This window comes from Microcaecilia unicolor, chromosome 3, assembly GCF_901765095.1.
Source record: "Microcaecilia unicolor chromosome 3, aMicUni1.1, whole genome shotgun sequence".
In the NCBI taxonomy this organism is placed as follows: Eukaryota; Metazoa; Chordata; class Amphibia; order Gymnophiona; family Siphonopidae; genus Microcaecilia; species Microcaecilia unicolor.
Genome location: NC_044033.1, coordinates 347,865,818 through 347,883,354, shown reverse-complemented (window position 1 = coordinate 347,883,354; position 17,537 = coordinate 347,865,818). Strand labels below are relative to the sequence as shown.

Here is a 17,537-nt window from a genome sequence, read left to right as displayed (position 1 = left end):
CCCGTTTCAGGGCAAGTGATTATTTGTAGAGGACTTCAATCAGAGTTGAAGGTTCCTTGTCTACCAGACGGAGATGCCCAGGGGAACTGGGCACAGTTGCTTAGCTAGGGCATTGTAGGGAGGCCTGGTGGTATTGTCCAGGTAGAGCTAGTGGTTCCCAGAGAGGCAAATGTATTCAGTGGGGTTAGTCCTTTTAAGGAAACTATAGGGGTGGTAGAGGTGTGATTCCGGCTTTCTTGGGTTCAGCTGAAGGTCAACAAAGGTTTGGGGGTCTTCCTTCCAATACCAGTTGGAGGTACAGTAAAGAGCTTTTATGGGAGATGGGCTATAAATGTTAGCTGTGATGACTACACCCAAGTTTACATTGGTGATCAGGGATGCCAGAACCTAAACTTGGTTCTGTTGGCAACTGGTATGGTTGTGTTTGTTTGTTTTTTTTTAAACTATGAGGGAGGCCACTTTGAAGCAAAACAGGGATAGGTGATCTTAGGGTTTCTATAAACAGGTCAGGTGCAGCTTTTAATAGAAAACTAGGGCAGGAATCCAGTACACAGAAGATGAATATTTCAATAGAAAAGATTTCACCACAGAGAATGATGACCCATATCTATCAAATCAGTCAATCCACCATGTCCCAAGGGTAAAGATAGCTGTGGTAGCCCACAAGTTCCCCAGCAGACCAACAGATACTGTACTCGAAGGAAGTCCAACAAAAAAGCCTACCAAAACAGCCAACATCCCCAGAGCTCCTCCATGCCAAACTCTAGGTGCCCTTGCCAAAGTGTCCATCCTAGGCAAGCAGTTCAAGAGGCCACATAAAACAAGTTAGCCTGTCTCTCAGTTGGGCACTATAGTAAGACACCACTTTCAAAAATCCAAGTCACAAGCGATTGGGTTGCCACCACGAGGAACCGCTAGCCTTGGCAATCAGTCCGGGCTGCCTCTCAGGACCACTGAGTCTATATAAGCCTGCGCATCCGCAGGGGTATCATAAAAGACTGTTCAGCCCTCATGCATTACTCATAACCGCGATGGATAGAGCAGGACAAACCAGATTTGATGCTTAAAGAGGGCCGAATACATGAAGCTTAAGTCCCTGTGGCAAGCTGTCACCGCCGCTGAGTAGTCCTGAAAACATAATATCTTCTGGTTGCCAGCCTGTAGGGCTCACAGGATCCCCACCGTTGGTGATTCTGCAGGTGCTTAACTTTGCACACATCTAGGCCGAGTCCCCTCCCAGCACCAAGCTCCCATGTGATGTGCCCTCTCTATCAGGAATGGACCTGCAGAGTGCGAAATTGCAAGGTCTGAGGTATCTAGGTCTCCAAAAATGTTAGCAACTCACCATCCTGAATGTGCTTCGGATTCCCCACCAAACGCAAATTATTGCGCCTCGCCCTTACTTTCCAGGACCTCCACTTTTTCTGATAGGGCCTACAGCTGTTTATCCATGGTCTGATACTTAGCTTTTACGTACTGCATTGTGTCCTCAAGTGCTCCAGTCCAGCGCTGCACCTCGTCCACCTCTAGCTATGCATTCATGGGCATTGTCAATCTTGTCAAAAAAACTGCTGGAGTTTTATTATCTGTGGCTGCCTCAACTGCCCCCTTCACCTCCGTGATTTCTGCCGTCCATTCTTATCTCACAGAAGGGCTCGGTGCCATCTAAGTTTCCGAGAGCCTGTCCTTGTCATGCTCTTTTTGCAAGGTTTTGGAGCTTTGCTGTCCTGCTTGCAAGGGCTCACTGGAAAACAACTGTGCCAGCAAAATGTTTAGGGGATGAAGTGTCAGTTTACTTGTAGGCTTTTGGAAGGGAGGCAAGGAGCAACGTGAATTTGTGTCTGATCAGCCTCATGGCTCCACTGGAAGTTGTAATAAATCCTATATAATAATTCTCACCTCCAACGTTCTGTCTTGCTGCCTGGGACTGTGGCTCCCTCGGAGTTTTTCTGCTAGGCTCCGTAGATCAGACTAACGTCACTGGCCACATTATGACGTGATCCCGGGTGAGAAAAAAAACCACACAGCTGATCGAATCCCACGAACTGGCACGCACACAAACAAAGCGAAAAGGCTCAAGACTGGCTGCCGCCCTCCCGAACCTGCAGCGCTCATCAACAACCCTCAAAAAACCTTGCAGCTGAACTGGGACGCAAATATTTCACAGACACACACACAAAAAAAAGGGCTGGAGACTGCTGCCCTCTCGCAGCGCCCTCCTGAACCTGCCGCGCTCACCGAATGCCCTCCCAAACCACCACTGACCCAACAGACAAGAAGCAACGAAAAGCCAGATTGCAGCTGGGATTGCACTGTCTACATCGGCTCACACCTGAGCAACTGTTAACTTCTGCTGCCATGACACAGGCGCCATGACACAGGCGCCTGATAGGCAGCTCCGAACTGAAAAGGAAGATGATTTCAATCCTACTCCGAAGCCTATAACTCTTCTGGGTAAGTGTCCTGCTGGCTATTAATCTCCTGATGGGAGTATCGCTAAGGTTAAATGCGATGAACGGAAGGAGGGGGGGCGCAATTCTCACGGAAAGGGGGGGGGGCTCTGCACCTCGGACGGAAGGAGGGGGTCATGGAAAGACACGGCTTGGACTGTGGATGTAACTGGAATAAAGCAGAGATATAGAGCAACCTTACATTGCTACTCACACAGGAGGAAGGGGGGGGGGGGGCGGAACTTCGAACGGAAAGGGGGGCTCTGCACCCCGGATGGAAGGGAGGGGGGTCATGCAGACACACACACACTCTGGCACACTGTAGCTCTGTATCACATACACACACACACACTCACACAGTCTTTCACTCTGTGTCTCACTGTCACACACACTATCTCTAACACACTGTGACTCTAAGGTTAAATGTGACGAACGGAAGAGGGGGCCCGTAATTCTCACGGAAGGGGGGAGCTCTGCACCTCGGACAGAAGGAGGGGGGTCATGGAAAGACACAGCTTGGACTGTGGATGTAACTGGAATAAAGCAGAGATGCAGAGCAACCTTACATTGGTACTCACACAGGAGGGGGGGGGGGGGCTGGAACTTTGAACGGAAAGGGGGGGGCCCTGCACCTCGGACGGAAGGAGGGGGTCACACACACACACACAGTCTTTCACTCTCTGTGTCTCACTGACACACACACTCTGTCTCACTGCTTACCCCTGTGCTCCTGCAAAGGTTTGACGGAAGAAGGAGGATATGGAGTCTCTCTCTCTCTCTCTCTCTCTCTCTCTCTCTCACACACACAACCAGTCTTTCACTCTGTGTCCACTGTCACACACTGTTTCTCTGTCACACTCACACATACACTCAGACAAACAGGACAGTTGTTGCACATGGTGGTACGACACGGCGACACATGATTTACAAATAAAAAAAAACAAAAACATATCACACTCATGGACCATCTTCAGCATTATACAAATTACACAATTATTCCTTCTCATTATAGCACTTTTCTAACAACTGTTTGGTTACAAAAAAACAACAACATTTGAATATAACCTTGCTAGCGCCTGTTTCCTTTCTAACAGAAACGGGCCTTTTTTACTAGTTTTAAAATAATAGCACATTTGTTCTTGGGCTATTTGGAAAAATGTTGGGGGGGGGGGGTTTCTAGACACCATGTATATCGTTCATTATTGCTGAAAATGATGCAAAGAAAGATGGTGACTGCTGGGTGGGAAAAAGCAGATTGTAGCATTTTCAGTTGGGACTGGTGGCAGCAGTGAGCATTGTGGGTAATGGTGAAGCAGAAAGGACCAGTTATGTGGATTTCAAGTACCTGATTCCCTGCTTTGCTTTCCTCAACCCCTAGGCACACGTTGGTAAGGAAAAAGAAAGGACAGGGAATGGGATTTAATATACCGAAAGTAAGGGCTTACTGTCTCACATTTTTGGTGACACACCTCTCAGCTCTTTGTGACACATGTCCTAACACACTGGTTGAGAACCACTGGTCTAGAGGGACTAAAGGAAAGAAAATTAGCAGGTAATATGTAATTTCTCCATATCATAAAAGCCACAACTCCCAGAATGCATTCTGTATACAACTTCACTTGTTCAAGACAACACTGTAAATATAACTGGATCTTAGAGCACCAGTATACATACCTCTGGAAAATTAGAACAAGTGGGAAACCTAACAGAATCTTTCTTATTGGTCACACATTCAGAATATGTCGAGACCCACAACAAATACAGAATAAAGGATCACAAATTATAAACAAACCAGAAAAAAACTGAAATGGAACTCAACCTCACCCCCCCCCCCCTTTCAAAAAAAAAAAGCTAGAGTTTCTAGGAGCTGTGCAGTACTGGAAAAAGAGAATCAGAAATGCATTTTCTCCTTCTCTTAGCAAAATACAAAACCAGAGATACACATTTACCAAAGTTGATGTTTAAACCCTTAATTTAAATTTTTTTTTCTTCTTTTCTTCCTTTGTCATCTTAGTATTTTATTTTTGTAATCAGTTTGGTCCCTCTTTCTTTTCCATTTTCCTTGTGTCAGACTCCTAAGGACTCCTAAGCTGTTTTCTAGAGTCTCCTTTCCATTTCTTCTTTCTCTTCCTGCTTTCTCTCTGGTTGACGCTTATCGTTCCTTTCATCTTCCCCCCCCCCCCCCCCCATTTCTCTGTTTTCTGCCCCACCAGTCATAGATTTTATCCTTCATTCTCCATATCTCACCCTCCAATCCTGTCTTCTACTTTTCTTGTTTTGCCTTTTCAGTCTCCTGTTCTCATTCTCACTCATACCCTAGTCCTCCATTTCCATCTCTTGTGCTTTTATCACACACTCCAGACATTGTTCTCCCCCCCCCCCCCCCATTTAGGCTTTAGTCTTATCTATTCCTTCCTCACTTCTCTCTCCCTCACCCTCTCCCTCTCACCCAACCAGTTCTCTTTCTGACTGGGGTTGAGCAAAATTGAAGAGATGGTCCCAGTCTTTGTCAATGCATTCTTGATGACTCCTGGGCCAACAGCAGGAGATGCATTTGATCTGATGATATCTTTCAGTAAGATTGCTAACTCCCACAGCTCTTATGAGGCTGGCCCCACAACTACAGGAGATGTCATATGACGTCTCCTGCTACCAGCCTGGGAATCGTCGAAAATGTTGACAAAGTACAGCAGAGGTTAAAAGAGGCCGGCATAATGTGGCATTGGATAGGCAAAATATTTTGATTACTCTAGATCTGATTCAATATCTAAGATTGGTATGACACTTGTTAACCCATCTACTCCATGGTGACATCTATGCCTGGAAGCCTATTATTTCATGGAAGGATGGGAGGCAGAGGAAGTAAAGGGAATGTTAGTTAATGAAAATATAAGCTTTTCATTCCAGCTTCTAAGGTCTCTCCCATGTCATTCATAATTGTGGTTAACATTCTCCAGCCTTCTCTCATGGTATGTTCCGTCACGGAAAAAGAAAAGGGCACGTTTCCATGTAACACAGCCAGCTGCAAACTATGCCAAAACATTTCACAAGACCCCACAGTCATTCACAAAGGAAAAATATTCAACATAAAGGACTATTTTACATGCTCATCTTCCAATGTAGTATATATCATTCAGTGTAAAAAAGGTAACGAAGGATGCTATATTGGAGAAACAGGCCAGATGCTTAAGACAAGATTCAATCTGCACAGACATCACATGAAAATAGCCGGTGCCAGTCAGGCCCCCACCCCTGTGGGCCAACACTTCACAAGACCAGAACACTGCACCAGTGATTTCACAGTAAGAATACTGAAAGGTAATTTTAAAACAATACAGGAATGTAAGACCTTTGAAATAAGAATGATTGAATATTTTGACACCCAACAAACAGGACTTAATAAGGATCTGGGTTTTCTAACTCATTATAAAACATAAAGCTGTATTTCTCTGTTTATTACCCTCCTCTCACCTACCAACACCCATTCTGTTAGAATATCAATGAAATGCTTTTATGTCCCCATGCATACCCCCACCCTCCCACTCTGTCAGACTGTCAAAGTAATGCTTTGATGTTTCTCTCATATATACTATCTGCTACCACATTTGCTTATTCCGATCTGAGGAAGAAGGGCAACCTTCGAAAGCTAATCAAGAAATGTATTAAGTTATGTCCAATAAAAAAGGTATCATCTTATTTTCTTTTCCATGTTTTATTTTGTTTGATTTCTATTGATAACCAGGCATATGTCAGAAAGTGTGGATAATTACTCTTTCTCTGTCACTGTGGACGATATGAAATGTGAGCTGAAAGCTTTCCTAGCTACTTATGTCACTGTTACCACTAAATGATTAATTTTCATTTTCTTTCAGTTTTGCTGTATTGACAATTCATAAGTGTTTTTAAAAATTATTTTAACAGGAGATACAATAAATTTTGTTCTATATATGTGATAAATACAAATACATACAGCTATTAGCATACAAACTGCAGACATCACCCATCATATCATATTCAAATAGGACAGTTTCAGTTGTAATTAAATTCTCTGAGGAGTGCTCGTAGTCTAAATACAGAGAAGCAGTCTACAGACCTTGTATTTTAAAATCAGACGGACCCAGTGCAAGTTAAACCTTCTTTGTCATATTCTGAGAAAGTTAGTTAATATATGTAATGAAAAATATGCTTAAACTGTTGCATATGGGAGTGTGGTATTATATGATGATGATTTTGTTAATGAATTTGTAAAGGTTACCTGATTCTCCACTCCTGTTCTTGTCAGAAACAAGAGTAGATGGAAAGAAAGTTCTAATAGTTGGTGCTTATGGAACACTGGAAGCAGCTTTGCAGTGCCTGTTGCAGAGGAATGGCGCTATGACAGCGAGCTGCCAGTGGCAAGCGCAACATCTTCAGACCAAGGTACACAGTTTTGTGAATGCTTAGTACAATAATCCTCTTACTTTGTAGTGCTCTAACATTTTCTCCTTCTCGACAGAAGTTTCATTAGGCTGTAGGGGCAATGTGGAGTTATAAATTTTAGATTTCATTTTGCATGACAGATGGCAGATGACATTTAATGTGAACGAGTGCAAAGTGATGCTGTGAAGAAACAGTATGTTTTAAGCCTGTAATTGCACATTTTTTTTGTCCAGTGTTCCAAGTTCTGAGAATAAACACATTTGATAAAGAATTCTGGTGGTTTGTGTGTTGGGTCTGTGAGTATACCACCATTGGGAAAGGACTTTGTAAGCATTCTCTTTCAACAATACACAAATTGAAACTTTCTTAACCTCCAAACATACTGCTTGCCATTCACCCACTGTCAGTGTATGACCAAAATCTTTTTCTTAGTGGTCCATAAGAGTATTCTCATCAACCACATCTTATCCGGCTTTAAAGCAACAGTGGCCAGCAAAGTAGAGGAAATAACTGTTTCAGAGTCCGATGACTCCAGAATTGCTGATATATCTAAAGGTAGATCAGCTTGTATAGGAACCACTTGGCCTCCTGGTGATTTATTTGGCTAGTAATATATTTGAGAGAAGGGAGGTATAGAATCCTCAGAGACCCTAAAAATTTATTTTATGTATCTCCTTAGCATTTCCCTAGGTGATATAGATCTCACTTTAGAGAAATTCAAAAATCGTAAATTGTTACGTCTCAATTTATTTTCCATAGATTCAATTTTTCTACGCATGTTCATAAAATCTTTTATCTTGGTAACTTGTATTTCTTGTACTTTTTCAACAGTTTACTCCTGCAGTTTAACTTTTTAACATCAGTATCAACCAATGCTAGATTTTCCTTTAAAGTCAAGTGTAAACTCTTATATAAATTCCATTGCCGTTTATTTATAAATGTTATCCTTGACTATTATTATTTTCAGAAATAGATTATAGTGTATCTTTTTCTAGCCATTGATGATTTCTTAGTGGCCAGGACCTGTTTTCATTGGTCAGAGCAGATACCTGAGGATTCTCTGATGGAGAAATCTCTACAGCAGTCAGACTAGAAATGGCCATGGTTTAATGAATGCCCTTTACAGTCAGATCAGAACTTCAGCTAAGAGTATGCAACTGTTGGTGTCAGCTCGACTTTTTCTGTAGTTGAGAAACTCTGCAGTTTACGTAGCCTTGAACAGGTTGAGTAAGATCCTATTCACAGCTGGAGGAACTGAAGGAGCTGGTTTCTCCCAATAAGGTTTTGGGGACCCATACTCTAGATCCTCTAGTAGGGGGACTCTTAAGAAGGTTTTTTTCTCTAGAGGTTACTTCACATTACCTCATATCAGTGGATCTTGGAAGTAATTCCCAATTGTTACAAGATTGCGTTTGTTCGTCCTCTGCTCGATAGCCAAACAAAGTGGAGGCAGTTAAGGTTTTCTTAGAATGGCTTTTGCAATTACAAACTATGGTACCAGGTCCCCCAGAGGAACAGGGTCCACTTCGTATTCCATATACTTTGTTGTGCCCAAAAAGGAAGGCACAGTTCCATTTTGAATTTCAAACATGTCAACCAAAACTTGAAAGTTACCAGTTTTGTTTGCATGGCAGCCTTGAAGTTGTTAATAGTGGCAGTTCAACAAGGGGAGTTTCTAATGTAATCAGGAGAGAAAAATATTTTTTTAACCTCTGGGGAAGTCCCAGAGTTTTGGGGAGTTCTGCTGCGATTCTGGCGGCAGATGTGGGAAGTGTCAGTTAAAAGGTGCAGAGACCCTCTTCTAAGCTGATTGAGACTTGTTTTGGGTGGGGAGCACTGGCAGCAAGGCCCTGGCTCTGTCGGAGCCATGGGCTGATGCTGTGTATGTGTGATGTGTGATGCCCCTTGCAGACAGTCGAAAAGTTCTGGAATGAGGCGAAGCGGATACAGATTCTTGATGATTATTTCGTTCAGACCTCATACAAGATCTTCCGAGTGTGGGGCACCTCCTCGGTCAATCTTTTTGGCACTCAGCTGAACCACAAAGTCCCTTGGTGCTGTTCCAGGCTACAGGCCCACGACAGACTAGCATCAGATATCTTCCTTCTCGTTTGGGGTACAGGTCTTCTGTATGCGTATCCTTCCATACCTCTAGTGGGGAAAGCTTTGTTGAAACTCAAGCTAGACTGTGGAATAATGATTCTGATCGTGCTGTAATGGCCGCCTCAGATATGGTTCCCTCTTATTCTGCAGTTATGCTCTGAGGAACTGTAGAGATTGGAGTGTTTTCTGACCCTCATCACACAGAACAAGAAGTCTTTTCTATATCTCAGCCTCCAGTCTCTGGCTTTCACAGCTTGGATGTTGAGAGTTTAGAATTTGCTTCCTTGGGTCTTTCGCAGGGTGTCTCCCAGGTCTTGCTGGCTTTAAGGAAAGACTCCACTGAGAGGTTCTATTATTTCAAGTGGAGGAGGTTTGCCCTCTGGTGTGAGAGCAAGGCCCTAGATCCCCTTGCGTGCCTTACACAGACCAACTCCTTAAAGGTTCACCTTAGTGCAATTGGGCTTACCTTCTTTTTTTTTTTTATTATTTTATTTATTATTTTATTTATCAATGTTAATCATTATTTCACAACAAATTATGAATATGCAATAGGCATTGACAAGGAAATAACAAAACAAAGAATATAGTTTAAGGCCTGTTCGTCCACAAATTAAGAAATTGATCCCAAGAATCAAAAATTTATATTTACAAAGGCAATAAAAAGAAAAACCTCCCTTTGCATACCTCGGGGTTACTGGTCCCAGCCTGCTATTATGGAGGGCACATAACATTCGTATCTACTCTAGCATCAAGAAATTCCTTTAACTGTTTAGGGTCTACAAATTGAAACTGACTGCCCTCTAGCATCAAATTACATATACAAGGAAAACGTAATACAAAGTTGATCCCCAATGCCAACGCTCTAGGACGCAGATCTAAGAAAGCCCTGCGTCTAGCTTGAGTAGGCCTTGAGAGATCAGGAAAAACACGAACCTTTGAGCCCATAAACAAGTTTTCTAAGTGTCTTAAAGAAAGTCTCAGTATTGCATTGCGGTCAGGCTCCAATACAAAGGTAAAAGCATAGTAGACCTCTGTGTAATTATCTCCATGAGCTTTCAAGGAATGAAGTTAATTCATTCCATCCCCCACCCTTGGGAGATTTTGATCGTCTCCCTGTGGGTTCCAGATGTAATAGGCCCTTGTTATGGGGGGCAATGAATCCTTGTCCATTCCAAGAATGTCCACCATATATTTCTTGACCATTTCAAGAGGTGAAATTAAAGGAGACTTAGGGAAATTTAGGAACCTAAGATTAAGTCTACGAATCTGGTTCTCAAGGTATTCCGTCCGTTTATGAAGAAAAATATTGTCTTTAACCAAAACATTCTCTAAAGTTCCCATCTCTTGCAATTTAATATTCAAATTTTCCATTTAGTGGCCTGTTGTGCAGATACCTGTGCTTGGAGTAGCGCAGCTTCGGAAAGAGTTCTTATATTTTCAGTATTCTCTTTTAAAGTAGGTTGCATGGAGATTTGGATATTATGTACCATGTCCCATAGTGACTCTAAAGTCACAATTGCAGGTCTTACCACACCAGAAATTCCAGGAAGGACTTGAACCTGATCACCAACCTGAGATAGTTTTGAAACAATATCCAGTGGAAGTACCTGTAGAGCTGATTGGAAAAGTGCTTCTCTAGGTTGGGGTTCGTGTTCTATCACCGCAGACCTTTCCTCGAGAAGGTTAGGCTGAGCGTCTCCGTTCGCCGTTCCTGCTTGGGCTGCCAGTAATTCCCTTCTGGGTTGAGGTGGAGCAATGCGCTCTACGGGGCTCAAGGAAGCCCCGTTAGCGCTTTCAATCGACGCCGACGCGTCGAGAGCGGCAGAAGGGGTCGAAGTTCCCCGAGGTCCCGGCTGCTGTCTGGAAAACTGCAGGGTCGTCTGTCGCAACGCCAAGGACGCCCCAGGAGCCGAGGAATGCTCCTTGACTTTCCCCCTTCGTTTCCCCATCAAGGAAACCACAAAGGCAGCGAAACCAACAGAAAACACCGGGGTCACCTCGGCAGCAGACTCAGGTGCGTCTGGTCACAGCGCCATCTTGGGATCGGGGCTTACCTTCTACACGGTGATAAGCACTATCTCTGGACAGGCTCTAGTTGTTTGCTTCATGAGAGATTTGCTTTTGTCAAAGCTCCCTGTCAAACGTCCACCAGTGTCATGGGATCTCAATGTCATCCTTGCCCAGCTGATGAAAGCTCGTTTTGAGCCACTGAATTCTGCCATCTGAAGTACCTGACCTGGAAGATAGTTTTCTTGGTGGTGGTTACTTCATCTCGTAGAGTTGGTGAGCTTCAGGTCTTAGTGGTGGATTCATCTTATACTAAGTTTCATCACAACAGAGAAGTCTTCTGCACTCACCCTAAGTTCCTGCCGAAGGTGGTGTCAGAGTTCCATCTGAACCAGTCGATTGTCTTGCCAACATTCTTTCCCTGACCTAATGCCCATCCTGGGAAAAGCAGCTTGCACACCTTGGATTGCAAGAGAGCACTGGCTTACTACATGGAGTGGACCAGGCCCCACAGACAGTCCGCCCAACTTTTTATTTTTTTTCATCCCACCAGGATGGCGGTTGCCATTAGGAGATGCACCATGTCAAGTTGGCTGGCAGACTGCATTTCCTTCGCTTATGCCCAGGCTGGGCTGGCCCTAGTGGGTCATGTCAAGGCTCATAATGTCAAAGCCATGGCTGTGTTGGTAGGCCACTTGAAGTCAGCCTCCATTGAAATAGGTGTGCCTAAATTTTAGTCGCAAGAATGCTCTGTGAGCATATTTTATAAAGTACGCCTAACTAATCAGTATGTTGTAATGTAGCTGCGCTAACTGATTAGTGCAGAGATGGCCATTCTCCACCCTAGGCACACTTCCTCTGCGATAAAATAATGCTTTTTAGCATGCAGTTTGCCTGCCAGATCACAGAATTACTACAAATACGCCCGAGCGTGTCCTGCGGTAAGCCATTTTAAGCTGTGGTGAGAGCACAGTAGTGCTTAGCACAACTTACTAAAAGAACCCTAGAATTAAGCTACTGTGGAGCAGTTGCAAGTTTTTGTGCAGCAGCTTCCAGTAGGATGAATGGCTTCCATATGAAGAAAGGCTGGTCAGGTTAAAGTTCTTCAACTTGATAAAGAGACAACTAAAAAAATTTGATTTGATAGAGGTCTGTAAAATGATGAATAATGTGCAATAGGTAATAGGGCATTGATTCGCCAAACCTGTCTAGGTTTTCAGGATATCCACAATGAGTATGCATGAGAGAGATTTGCATACTAAGGAAGTGTAATCAAATTGATCTCATGAATATTCATTGTGGATTTCCTGAAAACCTGACTGACTGAGGTTCACACAGGACAGGTTTGGGAATCACTGTAATAGTGAATGGTTGTTTAACCTTTCAGAGAATACTAAGAAGAGGGGGACAATCTATTGAACTATTAGCACATTGAACACAATTTGGAGGAAATATTTTTGACCCAGCTTAGAATTAAGTGGTGGAATATGTTACCAGATGATGTGGTTAAGGTAGTTAGCATAACTGGGTTTGAAAGTGCTTTAGACAAATTCCAGGAGGAAAAGTCCATAAACTGTTATCCATATAGGATTAGTCACTGCTCATCTCTTGTTAGCATCGATGAATGGATGCACTCCTTGGGATGCTGCCAGGCTGTCTGAGTCAGGATACTGGGCTTGTTGGACCTTTTTTTCTCTGACCTAGTATGGCATATGTTCTTATTTTTTAAATAGCTATTTAGAAAATTCCTATATTGCATAGATGCATGTGTTGCCCTTATAAAATTCAGGTATTTATAATCCGCTTAACCATAAAGTTCAAAGTGGAGAACAGTCTCTCATTATAAGCAGGTACTTCTCTTTCCCTAGAGGGCTCACAGCCTTTGTTTTTGTACCTGAGGCAATGAAGGGTTAAAGTGACTTGCCCAGGGTCTCAAGGAGCTGCAGTGGGTATTGAACCCAGGATGCTGGGATCAAAGCTTGCTGCACTAACCATTAGGCAACCTGTGTACCTATGTGCTTTTCTTGCTTAAGTGTCCTATTGTAAAACAAAACTCAGTGCCCCCTGAGGTGTTTTTTTTTTTTCTCTTAATTTTTAAAAATGTGTTTTTTGTAATTGAATAATTTTGTTTTTCTCATAGATTGCCATAAGGTGGCAGCAGATTCCTAGTATTAATATCAACTGGTGCTTTTGTATTTTGAAGCATCTTTGTGTTCAATTTAATATCAACTTAGGTGGGACACATGCTGTACATTCAGGTTCAGCAATGGCCGTGTTTAGACAGAATACCATTGCCAATCTAATGTTTTTGCAGCTGCTGCTATTATTGTTAGCTCTGGTCTGGAGAAACAATTGTAATCTTTCCTTCATTTGTATATATTAGCGGTGGGTCAAAGTGTTCAAAGCAAAAGTAGGTCCTTAAACTATGAAAACATGAGACAGTTTTAATTTCAAGTTGACCTGCTAAAAATTTAAAATCGGAAACAAACGTAACCTCAGTAGCTCCCCTGCTGTCTCTCTGACAGTGAATGTTTAGTTCATAAATTTCCTGTAATTTTTATTTTAATGTACTAACTTTAGGTAGGGTGTGATATCACCAAGTGACTCCATAGCAAAGAGTTAGAAAAAAAAGTTTTGCATCTTTCCTGCATCTGTTAATATGCTACTTGATGACGAACCGCATAACGGAATTGTTTGTAAACCCTCAGAGTAAGGGAGGATATACACTGCACTTCCCAAGGAGAAAAGTTTTTGCTTAAGTCTTGCTGTGGCTTATTCACAACCCATAAAGAATAAAAATTCTAGGAGAAATAATACCAAGCCAACTATACCCAACAATAATTCAATTAAAAATAAAGTATATATAAAAAGTAAAAATACAAAAACAAAAAAAATCAGAATAATCAAATAGACTAAATATAAACAAAGTATAATATAAATAGTAAAGATTAAAGAAGTGCTCCGTTCAGCTGTCAGTCATGTGAATAGTGACTGGCTGAGTGGAGAACCATCATTGCACCACTTCTCATAAATACAGCCTGAATAACGCTGTCTCTCTGTATTGGTTATAAAGCAGTGTAGCTAGCTCATATATTTAGAAATACTTAATATAATTCCTAGATTATTGAAAATAAGCACAATGACCAGATGATGATACAACATTATAGCGAGATACAAAAGAGCAATTCACAAAAATTAAGTCCTAAAAGAAAAACGGTGAAAAACAATGAAAAAACAACTCGGTCACAGGGATCACTGTTCTGTACTTATCTGGAAAGTGCTACAGAGGTGAGCAATAACTTAAACTGTTGAGCGACGTGGGGGGCCATATTCAGTCCAGGATTTTCACCCAATAAAAAACAATTCCTTTTAAGAACACCCAGTTTCAACAAATCCCAGTGTTCAATTCTCTCAACCCAAGCTGAGTTTCGACAGTCTTCATCAGGAGGAAATAACAAATGGGAACTCCCACTCATATCACAGTAACAGTTACTGTGATATGAGTGGAAGTTCCCATTTGTATTAAATTTTCAGCATTTCAAGTTTACTTTTTTGGTGTGGTTCTTTAGAACTCTTTTAGGCCTGAGCACTGACCTCTATTTGAGCCTTACCCCTTTTTGACGCTCAAGATTGAGGAACTTAATTTAGCTGTGATTCTTTTCTCGATGTCTAAGAAGACCCCCAGTGGCTTCAAAATGTGCTTCCAATGCAATCGGGTTGTTTCTGCCATGAACCCACACAGTTGGTGCATCGGGTGCCTTGGGCCTGACCACCAGCCTGATGTTGTTCTCTCTGTTTACAAATGCAGTTGAGGACACAGAGGGCATGTCGGGTTCAGCAGGAAAAACTATTTTGGCTCCTCGAAGGCTGGTTGGCACTGGAAGCATCGACCTTGATAGCTGCCCAGACTTCATCTACCACTGGAAGTACATTGGCATCGAGGAGGTCTCTATCTCTTTTGACATTGGGTGTTGATAGTAGGCTCTGGGACTGGTCTGCATCAGACCCATTACTGAGGGAGCATATGGGTTTGACGTCGTCCTCATTGGCGCTGAGCATTGAAGAAAGCCAAAAGCACAAGCTTTGTTCCCCTTCGAGCACTGTGCTGGGAGCACTGGGTCATCGGCATTGCCAGTACCTGAGAAGCACTGGCACAGAGAGGATTGCTTCCTCTCTTTGGTGGAGGTACCTGTGCGCTAGTCTTCAAGCAGCCAGGTTCTCATTTCTGGTTCAACACTGGCTCTTTCTTAGGTTGTCTCAGAACCAGCTCCCCAGCCTTTTCCAATGCCTTTCCCTCAAATGAGCAGTACCAGGCCATGCCCAGGGAAGAGTTAGCGCAGATGTTTCAGCTGTATGCTGCTGAGGCATCAAGGGCGCTTGCGCCAGCTGTGACTCATTCTCTTGTCCTTCCTGAGGCTCCTAGTCTGCCTGTGGAGCGGTCTTTGATGCTGATGCCTGGGCAGGTGTCGACATTGACATCAACCCATGAGGTACTGCTCTCTACACCAGGTGAGGAAGTTTCCCCGGAGTCTGAGAAAAGGACTGTACTTTGATGCCCTCTGGGGCATGGACATGGTTCTACTGAGCTGAGGCAGGCACAGACTCACTCTGCCTATCTAGAGTATTGCGAGAGTTGGACTTGGACCGCATTTGGAAGTCAAATGAAGATCCACATTACTTCTCAAAGGAGAAGTTATATGGACTCCCTTATGACCCTCCTCAGGAGAGGCGTAAATCTTAACCTGAGAGTCTCTAATTTACAGGTTTTGTGAAGAAGATGGCTTCAGCCGTCCCATTTAAGTTGGAGATGAAGGAAGAGCCTAGGGCAGGGTTGTTACCTTTCCTGTAGTATGAACCTCCTCCTAAGGAAGGGGTCACAGCTCTGTTAAACTCTATACTTAAAGATGCACTGACAGAGAATTGGGAATATCTTCTCTCAGTGCATGTTGTACTGAAGAAGGTGGATACTCTATCGTATCCAGAAGACTTCCGGATTTGAGAAGATGCAGTTGCCTCATCACTTTCTGTTGATCGAATTCGCTCTCAAACAAGCCAGAAGTTCCAGGACTCATGCCCCCAGGTAGAGAGGCTTGGACTCCGGATTTGTTTGGAAGAGGTTTATCAGGTCTTGACGCTCATTAACCGCATCTAGTTCTACCAGCTCTATACAAGCGTATTCTTGAAGTCTTTGGTGTACAGGAGCAGGCTGTAGAGCCTCATCAATTGGCCAACAAACAGCTGGAGAAGGGTAGTTAGTGGGGTCCAGCAGGGGTCTGTGCTGGAACCACTGCTTTTTAACATATTTATAAATGACCTAGAGATGGGAGTAACTAGTGAGGCAATTAAATTCGCAGATGACACAAAATTATTCAGGGTCGTCAAGTTGCAGGAGGAGTGTGAAAGATTACAGGAGGACCTCGCGAGTCTGGGGGATTGGGCATGCAGGTGGCAGATGAAGTTCAATGTTGACAAGTGCAAAGTGATGCATGTGGGTAAGAGGAACCCTAATTACAGCTATGTTATGCAAGTTTCCGCTTTAGGAGTTACGGACCTAGAAAGGGATCTGGGAGTCATTGTGGATAAGATGTTAAAAATTTCTGCTCAGTGTGCTGCAGCGGCTAAGAAAGCGCACAGAATGTTGAGTATTATTAGGAAAGGGATGGAAAACAAACACGAGGATGTTATAATGCCGTTGTATCGCTCCATGGTGTGACCACACCTCAAGTATTGTGTCCAATTCTGGTCGCCGCATCTCAAAAAAGATATAAAGGAATTAGAAAAGTTGCCGAGAAGGGCGACGAAAATGATAAAGGGAATGGAAAGACTTCCCAATGAGGAAAGGCTGAGAAGGTTAGGGCTCTTCAGCTTGGAGAAAAGGCGGCTGAGGGGTGATACGATAGAAGTCTACAAGATAATGAGCGGAGTAGAGCGGACAGATGTGAAACATTTGTTTACACTTTCAAACAACAACAAAACCAGGGGACACAAGATGAAGCTAGAATATGGTAGATTTAAAACGGGAGAAAGTTTTTCCTTACTCAGCGTGTAGTTAGACACTGGAACTCGTTGCCAGAGAATGTAGTGACAGCAGCTGGCCTTACGGAATTTAAAGGGGTTTTGGACAGATTCCTGAGGGAAAGTCCATTGAACATTTTTTTTTTTGGGGGGGGGGGGGGGGGTTGCCAGGTTCTTGAAGCCTGGATTGGCCGCTGTCTGAGATAGGATGCTGGGCTTGATGGACCCTTGGTCTTTCCCAGTATGGCGGTACTTACGTACTTATCTGTACGAGGTGCTTACGAAACCTTTGATATTGTGTCCAGACTCTCCACTACAGTTGTGGGAAAGTGTAGACTCTCATGGCTGCTCGTCTCTGACCTAGAACCAGCAGTTCAGGAAAGGTTAGCAGACATAACCATGCCAAGGAGATAATCGTTATGGGGACAAGGTGGAGGAGGTTGCAGACCTCATCAAGAAACATACTGACACCATTCAGTCTCTCTCTCGACATCCTCCAACTTCTTCCTCCTCCACTAGGAGGTTTTTGACTGGGCCTTGGCG

At 43.3% G+C, this 17,537-nt stretch overlaps 1 protein-coding gene across 1 annotated transcript in view; it reads left to right on the top strand.

The window, feature by feature from the left end:
* MTHFD1L (methylenetetrahydrofolate dehydrogenase (NADP+ dependent) 1 like) overlaps positions 1-17,537 on the top strand; it is a gene marked incomplete at its 5' end in the record, with an annotated part of 452,100 nt that overhangs the window by 41,626 nt on the left and 392,937 nt on the right. Inside the window, 1 exon segment of the mRNA XM_030195103.1 lies at positions 6,733-6,869. Coding sequence (XP_030050963.1) covers positions 6,733-6,869 — 137 coding nt within the window.